This window comes from Geotrypetes seraphini, chromosome 17, assembly GCF_902459505.1.
Source record: "Geotrypetes seraphini chromosome 17, aGeoSer1.1, whole genome shotgun sequence".
Classification (NCBI taxonomy): Eukaryota; Metazoa; Chordata; class Amphibia; order Gymnophiona; family Dermophiidae; genus Geotrypetes; species Geotrypetes seraphini.
In genome coordinates this window covers 36151567-36162659 of record NC_047100.1, presented here as the reverse complement: position 1 = coordinate 36162659, position 11093 = coordinate 36151567, and the positions used below count along the sequence as shown (strand labels likewise).

General features: G+C 42.7%; 1 protein-coding gene across 10 annotated transcripts in view; it reads right to left on the bottom strand.

Moving 5' to 3' along the window:
• Nucleotides 1-412: 412 nt before the first annotated feature.
• Nucleotides 413-11093, bottom strand: part of SFMBT1 (Scm like with four mbt domains 1) — a 197614-nt gene continuing 186933 nt past the window's right edge. For all 10 annotated transcript variants that reach the window (XM_033926574.1, XM_033926577.1, XM_033926581.1 and 7 more), the window contains 2 exons: nt 9573-9701; nt 413-2442 (listed from right to left, as the gene is read on the bottom strand). In XM_033926574.1, the coding sequence (XP_033782465.1) occupies nt 2302-2442; nt 9573-9701 (270 nt within the window). In that variant the 3' untranslated portion in view covers nt 413-2301. The remainder of the gene's footprint in view (nt 2443-9572; nt 9702-11093) is intronic.

Here is an 11093-nt window from a genome sequence, read left to right as displayed (position 1 = left end):
ACCAGAGAAAATATTTCCTCACACAACATGTAATTAAACTCTGGCATTCGTTGCCAAAGAATGTGGTAAAATCAGTTAGTTTAGCAGGGTTTAAAAAAAGTTTGGATAATTTCCTAAAAGAGAAGTCCATAGGCCATAATTGAGATGGCTTGGGGGAAATCCACTGCTTATTCCTAGGATAAGCAGCATAAAATCTGTTTTACTACTTGGGATCTAGCTAAGTACTTGGGACCTTGATTGGAGACTGTTGAAAACAGAATTCTGGATTTAGAACATAAGAAATGCCTTCACCGGATCAGACCGAGGTCCATCTTGTCCGGCGATCCGTGCATGCGGTGGCCCATTTAGGCACTCCTTTTTGGAGACCCGGATTTCCCGTATCCCTCAATATGATTTGCAAGAAGGTGTGCATCCAACTTGCGCTTGAAACTCGGAACAGTAGTCTCCGCCACAACCTCCTCCGGGAGAGCATTCCAAGCACCAACCACTCGCTGTGTGAAACCTACAGTCTGTCCCAGCATGGCAATTTTTATCTTCTTAAAAATTCTGTGTTTAGCACTATACACACATAGCACCTATCCCTACAATTAAAATTTAGGCATAGCCATTTATGCCAATGAAAACCTGGCAAAAATAACTGCTCCTAAATTGTCAATAGTTCAAGCATACTTATAGGAACACTCATAACCTGTTCCATGACCTTCCCCTGGCCACACCCCTTTTGAGATCCGCACAGTAGAATTTACATGCACCACTTTATAAAATACGCTTAGAAAGTGGTATGTGTAAATTCTAATTAGTGTCACTACTTGCTTGTTAATTGACAATTATCGGCACGGACTGGCTTATTAACTCCTAAAGCTGTGCATACAAATCAGGAATATGTACAGATTTGCACATCCAATTTTAGTCGCAGTATTATCTGAGGAACACCAAATCAAATCTATGCCCCGGAGGTTACCTGAATGCTGTTTTTGCAGCCATAAAATTTTAAACAAGCCCTTTACTGAGTGTAAAAAAGGGTTTATCTGTGGATAAAGCTTTATAAAATTACCTGCATAAAATAGCCAAATATAGTCACAGAATCATTAAGAGATTTTTTAAACTACGTTTACAGTCAGTGTTACCACCAACTGCTTAAATATTTTGAATTGAAAAAGTGACGAATGTTCTCATTGTAGCTGGCATTGTATAAGAGGACGGGAAAGCTTAATTATTATATTTGTTCAAATCAGGAATGATCCAGCAGTATAACAGTTCTTACAATGGGTGGGACAAACTGGATGGAAAGAATATTTGCCTACAGAAAAACCTATGGGATATGGGGATGCTCTGCTATACCCCCTCCGTAATCTTCATTTAGGGTACCACCATCCTATCTGAAAACAGCCAGATGATGGAAGCAAGAAAAGAAACAAACAGGAGGAAAATAATTATTTTACACAGTTTTCCTAACCTAAAACAATAGGCAGGCTTAGGAAATAAGAGCTTCAACAAGCATTGCTGTTCGTTTTTGACGGGTCACAAAACATGTGTAACAAGGTAGTGGTAAAAACCCAACATTTGCAACCACACTCTGTGCCTACAGAGCATCTCCTGCAATGCAATACTTTGCATTTCTCACTTGATTTGAAGAGTTAGTATATGTGCTATGGAAGCTGCTGAACAATTGCACCATAAGGACGTCATCGCAATAGCAGTGATCTGCAGTTTATAATCAGAGGTAGTAAAGAAAAGCAAAAAGTTAAAGCAAAAATGCAGGTTGCATGCTGAAAGCCCTGTGGACATGTCATGTCACTGTCTCCAAAACAAGATGGAACGTTGAATTCACAAACCTAAGCAGAAAATGCAACAAAACACAGTGCCATCTCTTGTAATAATGATGTCAGAGTGAAAATACTCTGGTGTCCAATAGAACCAACATCTTGTGATACTGTGATTCATGGCAGTTTTGCCACATTTGCCTTTAAAAAAATATCTTAAATCCATGAACTGATCAAAACAGTACAATAGTCATCCTTCATTTTTGAACAACTTAATTTCATGTAGGTCGCAGCTATCCCTGTCTGAGCTGGGGGACCAACCGGCAAGGTAACCACTTAACGTACGTTTGCAATCATCTTGCTGCAGGCATCAGTGTAACCCTCCTCTTCCTTAAAAGTGCAAAAAAAACATGGCTCATTGGGGATCTCCGCAGGAAGCCAGAGCAGGAGTCATCCTCTGGCTGTACACGGCTTCTCCAAACAAAAGAAGAACGCAACTCTGTGCTTGTGCTTCTATGTTCACTCAGACCTGGCATCCTCAGTTGGCAAACTGCTGATAAAAGGCAAGCTTGACCCTTTCGATATGATGGCAGAGTTTAATGGCTGGGCCTAGTTTCAAGTCCATACACTCTTGGACAGTGGGCAGGGTCAGTAGAAGAAGTGCTTGACCATCTATTTCCTGTTAATAAATACATAGGCAAGATTTGAAGCATGCCAATAAAAGAGTTTATCAGAATCCAAACCTTTCTTAATTGTTAAACTAGAAGCAGTGACACTTGTGCATTGAAGAATAGCTTATGATTCACTCCTTTACCATTAAGAAAAAGTTATCTTGTAGCTGAAGGTATTTAACTGACATTAATGAGGTAAATATAATGGTGACTCCTGCACGCTTTCATCTTCAGTAAATATAGCATCTCCTCACATTTTACATTTGGTTTTATACCAAATTGAAAGGTAAGAAAAACACCTCTAAAAAGCAAGTACTTTGTAATTTGGACTCAAGTTAACTGTCTTCTAGAGAATCATGTTGCGTTATCCTATGACACTGTTTTGTTTGGTATATCTATGAGGAAAAAAAGTCAAATTTCGTCAAGTAATAATAAACTTTTGTTAATCATGACAGGGGTCGCCATTCAGCATATTACCAAAAATTGGAAAAACTACTCAAATCTTAACTATACATTTTGGTGGAACTCATTATGCCATATTTATAAGATGGAACGAGCTCTTGCTACGCAGAAAGGGACTTACAATAAGTTTATAAAGATCTGGGGGCCAATGGAAAAATATTGTAATGAGTAGACATCACTTTTTATGGGAGATTATATTTTATGTATTGGGGGGGGGTATATTTTCCATTGAGAGTTTGTTTTTATTTCTTTAGGTAGGGCGGGAGGGAGGGGATTAATATTTTTATTTAGATGATTTGGAAAGATGTTTAAGTGTTGTATTGAAAGTATAATGATTGTATTTCTGTACACTTATTGTCTGTTTGAAAATGATTCATGAATTTTAATTTCAGTAGGGTGGGGATATATTCTTTTGTTCTTGATGATATGATTAAGATTTTCAAGTGTTACATTGAAATTTAATGGACATATTATTGCACACTTGTTTATGATTTAAAATGAATAAAGAATTTATTAAAAAAAAATAAAAAGCAAGTACACTAAACAGGAGCATAGTTACCATTGAGCAATCCAGGCAAAATGCTCAGGGACGCTCAATGGTAGGGGCCACCTGAAGCTGCTCTTGTACAGTATCTCTACCTTCCTCTCTCCTTCTCCCCTCACCAACTGGCCCAGCTGATCCTGGCAGGGGGAATCTTCTTCAGCTGAGCCAGCAGGGATCCCATGAAACCAGCTCAGCTGATGGAAATGTCTCTGCTGTGATCAGACAAGGTAGCTGCCTACATCTACAAAACTTGCTTTTGTGCATTTTTCATGTGGACGTTTTAATTTTTGAAAATGGCCAAACAAGATAGACATCCTAAGGACCAAAACATATACATAGGTCATTTAAAAAAAAAATAAAAGACAGACATCTGGCAGCTTTGAAAATGGACATTTTTTCCTCCTGGGTTTGTGGATGTCCTGCCCAAAACGTCCGTCCTATAAAAAATTCCCCTCTACGGCTGCTTATGAGCCATCTTGCAGGAACGTTATTCCATGTGCTAAAGAATAAAATGTATTTTTGGCGCAGGGGGTGTGTCTGGGCAGAGAGTAGGTGTGTTCTGTGCTAATTGGTTATACTAACCAAATAGGATGTGCTTAGTTTGAGAGTCATCATTACCAGCTACATAAGTGGTAGTGCTAGGGGCTCACATGCTAATGCCAAAATTACACGTAGCCATTAATTTAAAAAATCAACAACAACAAAACAAAACACCTGGAAAATTTGGTCATTTTAACCCAGTGGCAAAAACGGCCTTAGCGCATGAGAAAGACCCGTTTAAAGGTGCGCTAAGGCCACTTTTTACCACTGTATGGTAAAAGGGCCAACTTAGAGCATTGTGTAGAAATCTGGAGACTGCACCTTGAAAAAGATTTAAAAGAAACCCCCCCCCCCCCAGATCAAACAGGGGCAATTCTATAATGATACACCTAGAATTAGGCATGGGAGGACCATACTATATGCACCTACAGAACTGGTGTAAGTGAAAATGGCAAAGTGTGTCAGGATGTGCATAAACTTAGTCTACTGCAGGGGTGCCCAAATGTTTGATCGTGATCGACCAGTAGATCGCATTGCCTTTGCAATCTTTTTCTTCCTGCCTCCCTGAGCCTGGCCTGGCACGTACCAGCGCTGGACCCACAAGACTTCACCTCCAAGGAAGTTCTGGGCCAGGCAATCACTTACTGGCTAGCCTGGAACTTCCTCTCCGACATTAGAATTGACGTCGGAGGTAAAGGCTTATACGCGCCAGGTCTAGCTCGGGGAAGCAGGGAGAAATTGGCTTTGGGGGGGGGGGGTTAGGAAAAGAACCGGGGAAGTGGAGAAATCGACAAAACTCTGCAGAAGGCACTGCCCAGGAAGAGGCAATACTGCTGGTCAAGAGCACCTTGAGAGATACTGGTGGAGAGAGAAAGAAAGACAGACAGGCAGGGGGAGAGAGAAAGAAAGAAAAGGGGAGGGGGCAGAAAGAAAGAAATATTGGCTTTACAGAAGAAGGAAGTGCAACCAGAGACTCATTAAATCACCAGACAACAAAGGTAGGAAAAATGATTTTATTTTCAATTTAGTGATCAAAATATGTCCGTTTTGAGAATTTATATCTGTTGTCTATATTTTGCACTATGGCCCCCTTTTACTAAACTGTGATAGTGGTTTCTAGCGCAGGGAGCCTATGAGCGTCGGGAGCAGCGCGGGGCATTCAGCGCAGCTATCGCGGTTTAGTAAACGGGGAGGGGGTATATTTGTCTATTTTTGTATAGTTGTTACTGAGGTGCCATTGCATATTTTAAAGTCATCTGCATTGACCTCTGAAAAAAACCCCGAATACAAATGATAATTAACATTTTATCTGCGTACAGTGTGCTTTGTGTTTTTTTAAATTTTATTGTTGGTAGATCATTTTTACTTGGTCATTTTAAAAGTAGCTCGCAAGCCAAAAAAGTGTGGGCACCCCTGGTCTCCTGCCTCCTTTAAAATACAAGCTTTGCAAAATGCACACATATTTAAAGAATAATGCTTAGGCAACATGATGACTTAAATGCACCTACATGTTAGTATTCTAAACACTCATGTGCAGTGGCACAGCGAGGGTGAGAGGCGCCCGGGACAGTGGCACCTCTCCCCCTACACGTTCCTTCCCCGCGCGCACCACTTCCCTTCCCCCTTACCTCTATAACGCTCCTGGCATGAGCAGCAACCCCCAACCTGTTGTCGCGCCTGCATGGGCTCTCCCTCTGACATCATTTCAGGAAATGACATCAGAAGAGCTTAAGCAGGCGCGAGAGCAGGTTGGGGGTAGGAAAGCAGTGCAAGCGCAACAATGGGGAGGGAGGGGGGAAAGAACGGGTGCTGCACCTCCCCCACTGCTAATGTGTGTAAATGTTAATACCTAGCCCCTTTTTTAATCCATTTGCTACAAATTTTATAACAAACTCAGGAATATCCAATTACAACTATCAACATAAGAATTACAAAAAGAAAAATGAAATCATTCAGTGATCTAGTCCACATCATCTGGTCGACAGTACCTCCCTTTAGCTAAGTAATTTAATATAGGAAAAACATTTTTAATTTCTAAGCAGGCAGAGTGTGGCATCTATACTTCTATATATTTCTTCAATTTTACCTCCCTAGTTGGAAAATAAAACTCCCAAGGAGAAAAGAAAATCTAGGCCACTGTTTGAACCAGTTTATCTTTTAGAAAACGTTCTAACTGGACTGGATCTAAAGAGACATATTTATCACTTGCATATGATATAAGGCATTTACATGGAAATTTTAAGAAGAAGGTCGCACCCACCGCTAAAGCCTTAGGCTTAAGTGTTAGGAACTGCTTCCTCTTCATTTGAGTCTGATTATTGACATCAGAGAATATAAGGATTCGTTGACCACAAAACAAAGCCTGTTTTTAGTAAAGTATAATTTCAAGATAGTTTGTTTCTCTAACTCCGTTTTGAAAACTACCAAAAGAGTGGCACGCATTAACAAACTTATTAGAGAAGTCATAATCAGAGGAATTAATGGTTGCCACACTTTTTGTACAATTAGCATTAGATTCAGATAGAGAATGGCTTTTGAAGTTGTTTTTTAAATATAAAGATGTTTTGTTTTTGAATCAAAAAATAAGAATGTATCCAGATGTTTCTAGGATAACTCAAAAAAAAAGGAAACAGTTTTTGCTCTTGAAACCACAGGTGTTAAAAATTGGAGCTACATTTATTTTGAGATACCCCTGTAAATGCTTAGTTAATTATAGGGGAGCTAAATATATATTTTTTGAAGCTGCACAGTTATCGAGGTTTATATTAGATAAGGAGGTGATGTGTGCAAGTGCCCCTATTTGTAACCAAGAAAATGTTCCAAGTTAGTTAATTGGGTCCACTTCAGTCAGCCTAAATTTCTTATGATTTGCTGGATTAATTAATTAGTCTCCGATTTGTGATACTTCTCCCTCATTATTTGTGGACTAATTAACAGTAGAAAGAATGTTAAAATTTTCCTTATATTCTTTTATGTTATGTACTGTAAGGTGGATACTGTTTTATTCATTATGATTGTGTTAACATATACAGTGGTGCCTCACACAACGAACTTAATCCGTTCCAGGAGCAAGTTTGTTATGTGAAACGTTCGTTGTGTGAAACGCGTTTTCCCATAACAATACATGTTAAAAAAAATAATTCGTTCTGTAGCATAAAATATGCTAAGATGACATAAAAAAAGATAAATTTTTGGTTATTATTTTTATTTAGATACATCTAAAAACATAATTGTTTTTTAAAACAACACACATTTTTTAAATTTAAAGACAGACTAAGTAGAGTCTAATTTTACAGTGAGAGGGCAGAGTCTCAGCGGCAAAAACTGGGACTTAACTGTTCATTTTTTTTTTTTTTTCTACCGTGTTTCCCCGATGATAAGGCAGGGCCATCAAATAAGACAGCCCCCCCTTTTTAGAAAAAAATGTAAAATAAGGCACCCCCCCGCAAATAAGCCACCCACCGATACCTGCGCTTACCCGAATCGGGTGGTACGGTGGGTGACTCCGTGTGGTCCCTGGCACCCCCGACACGATCGGGGCAAGAGGGAGCTCAAGCCCTCTTGCCCCCCCGACTCCCCGACACGATCGGGGCAAGAGGGAGCTCAAGCCCTCTTGCCCCCCCCGACTCCCCGACACGATCGGGGCAAGAGGGATCTCAAGCCCTCTTGCCCCCCCCGACTCCCCGACACGATCGGGGCAAGAGGGAGCTCAAGCCCTCTTGCCCCCCCCGACTCCCCGACACGATCGGGGCAAGAGGGAGCTCAAGCCCTCTTGCCCCCCCCGACTCCCCGACATGATCGGGGCAAGAGGGAGCTCAAGCCCTCTTGCCCCCCCGACACGATCGGGGCAAAAGGGAGCCCAAGCCCTCTTGCCCCGCCGATTCCCCAACTCCCCGACAATATCGGGCCAGGAGGGAGCCCAAGTCCTCCTGGCCACGGCGACCCCCTAACCCCACCCTGCACTACATTACGGGCAGGAGGGATCCCAGGCCCTCCTGCCCTCGACGCAAAACCCCCCTCCCCCCAACGACCGCCCCCCCCCAAGAACCTCCGACCGCCCCCCCAGCCGACCCGCGACCCCCCTGGCCGACCCCCACGACACCCCCAACCCCCTTCCCCGTACCTTTCTGTAGTTGGCCGGACAGACGGGAGCCAAACCCGCCTGTCCGGCAGGCAGCCATCGACGGAATGAGGCCGGATTGGCCCATCCGTCCCAAAGCTCCGCCTACTGGTGGGGCATAAGGCGCCTGGGCCAATCAGAATAGGCCCGGGAGCCTTAGGTCCCTCCTGGGGGCAGGGCCTGAGGCACATGGTCGGGTTGGGCCCATGTGCCTCAGGCCCCGCCCCCAGGAGGGACCTAAGGCTCCCGGGCCTATTCTGATTGGCCCAGGCGCCTTAGGCCCCACCAGTAGGCGGAGCTTTGGGACGGATGGGCCAATCCGGCCTCATTCCGTCGTTGGCTGCCTGCCGGACAGGCGGGTTTGGCTCCCGTCTGTCCGGCCAACTACAGAAAGGTACGGGGAAGGGGGTTGGGGGTGTCGTGGGGGTCGGCCAGGGGGGTCGCGGGTCGGCTGGGGGGGCGGTCGGAGGTTCTTGGGGGGGGGGCGGTCGTTGGGGGGAGGGGGGGTTTGCGTCGAGGGCAGGAGGGCCTGGGATCCCTCCTGCCCGTAATGTAGTGCAGGGTGGGGTTAGGGGGTCGCCGTGGCCAGGAGGACTTGGGCTCCCTCCTGGCCCGATATTGTGTGGGGAGTTGGGGAATCGGCGGGGCAAGAGGGCTTGGGCTCCTTTTTGCCCCGATCGTGTCGGGGAGTCGGGGGGGGCAAGAGGGAACCAGGCGGAGAGAGGGCAGTTAAGCGCAGTGCCTGCGCGGAAGGATGCAGCTCGGGCGACTTCGTTGTGTGAAACGAAGTTCGTTGTACGGATCAAGACATAAAGTTCGTTGTGCGCAGCGTTCGCTGTGCGAGGCGTCCGTTATGCGAGGCACCACTGTAATTTAAACTCAATAAAGATAAAGTACAAAAGAGTGGCACGCTTTGTAATTGTGTCTTCAGATGATTTAATACCTAGTCTTTAAGCAAAAAATATAAAATCAATTTTTCAGTGGTTATGACAGGAGGTTCTTCAGCAAAACTGATTTTTTTTTTTATAACATCCTCTCCAGAAGACAAAAGGCCCCTTGCTGGGCAGGAGCAAAAACATGCTATTCCTGCAGCCTTCTTCCCCTGATCCCTCAGGGTGCTTTAACGAGCCTACGTTTTGCTAGTCCAGATATACTAGACAGTCAAACATAAGAACCATTGTGCTTATTGAAGTTTGATATACTTCCTTAACTAATGGATCTTCCTTATTTCTTTTGTTCCCTATTTGTCTTATTAATTGCTCGCTGATTCTAATCCTTGGATTCTGTTTTGAGGACTTGGGTTAAAGTTAAGCTATTATATTTCTTTTATATTACTTAAATTTTTATTATTAGGAAAGTATTTTTCCCTTTTCTGTTTAACTTTATCTTTCTGTACAAGTGAATACTTGATATGTTATGAAAACTTGATAAATAAATTACCAACCTGCAATGCAAAAAGAAGCATTTCATACCTGATCCTGGAAGATTCGTGCCAAAGGAGCACAGTCTGTTGATTTAATGAACCGCACTACATCTGCTACACTCCATTCCAGAGGGCTACTGTCCAGCTGAAGCTTCTCATCAACTTCAATTTTGATTTCCTTCAACAAAACAAGAAGGGAGATTAACTTGCAGAAATAATATGTTTTGAACTCTAAGCCAGGACTTGAGCTCCTGATATGATTTCCTAAATCTCATCACTGCTTGTCACCCCAGCTAGAAGTTGTACTATAAATGGCAAAGATCAGAAAGACTAATCTTTCACACCTAGCTGGAATCCCTCTGCTGTTATACATTGTTCATTTTTTTTAACCTAGTGCAGTCATTTGAGTACCAGAGAAATCAGATAAGCTAGGGTCCAAATCCTACTGAAATTCCTTTGACCTTGGGCATGTTATTCACCATTCATTGTTTCAGGTATACTTACAATTAATAAAAATGTTAATATGTCATCAACACACTGATGTATGGTTTGGAGCTGATATATCCAGTGTTCTACAGCTGGATATATCGGCTCCAAACCTTACGGCTAAATGCTGCGATAAATTGGCAAATTTTTCTGTGAAAGTTTTTTAAAAGGTAAATGCTTTCACTTAGAAGCGTTTTTCCGAAAAATTAAACTAAAAAGTTAAAATTTTGGAATCTTATTAGTGAGCTTTGGTCACGAGGTGATGTAATTACGTAATCACACAACTACGTAAAGGGAACAGAGAAATTTAAAATCTAGTCGCGGTCAGCACTCAAATTTGCTATCTAAACAGACACGCAGCATATAATGAGGAGGACAAACGCTTATCAGTGTTATTAATGATAGAGAGATTTGCGTTTGATTAAAATTTGGAAGATCTAATATAGATAAATTTTTTCGTGGATTTTATTTGAAGTAACATATAAGCAAGCGCGGCTACCAGTTTTCATTCTGTAATGTGTGGAGTTTTTCCAATGACAGAGTTCATTGGGTAGCGATTCTCCCGATGAAGCTCAGAATTGAGTGAAACGGGGACGTTACGTTGAGCAAATCAAGGTTTAAAGTGCCCTTGAACACTGCTTTCAAGTTGCACAATAAGTTAAGTACAACCATTATCAATGTATGGTTTAAAGCATGGTTATACTTAATAGGGGTTGGACTTGTGATAGCTCGCAAGTAGAAGTTCTGTTAAGACCAGTTCTAAAAGCAGACTGCTGCAAGCCCTTGAAGTCTGGGCTCCTTTTATGAAGGTGCGTTAGGGCCTTAACGCGTGGCCTTCAGGGGAATTCTAAAGGGAGAGGGATATTTTATGGGGAGAGGATATATTTTGGAGGGGGCTCTTCTGGGAACAGAGGGGGTCTCTATACAGGTGTGTGTTCAAAGGGAGGGGAAATATAATCTTCAGGTGGCTGAAGACACCCACAGTTCAGCTCTGGTCCCTTTATGAAAGATCCCCAGGAGCATTAGAACACAAATTAGCAGTCCTATACTTGTGGGGAGGTTTATTGCAAATTACGTTATTCAC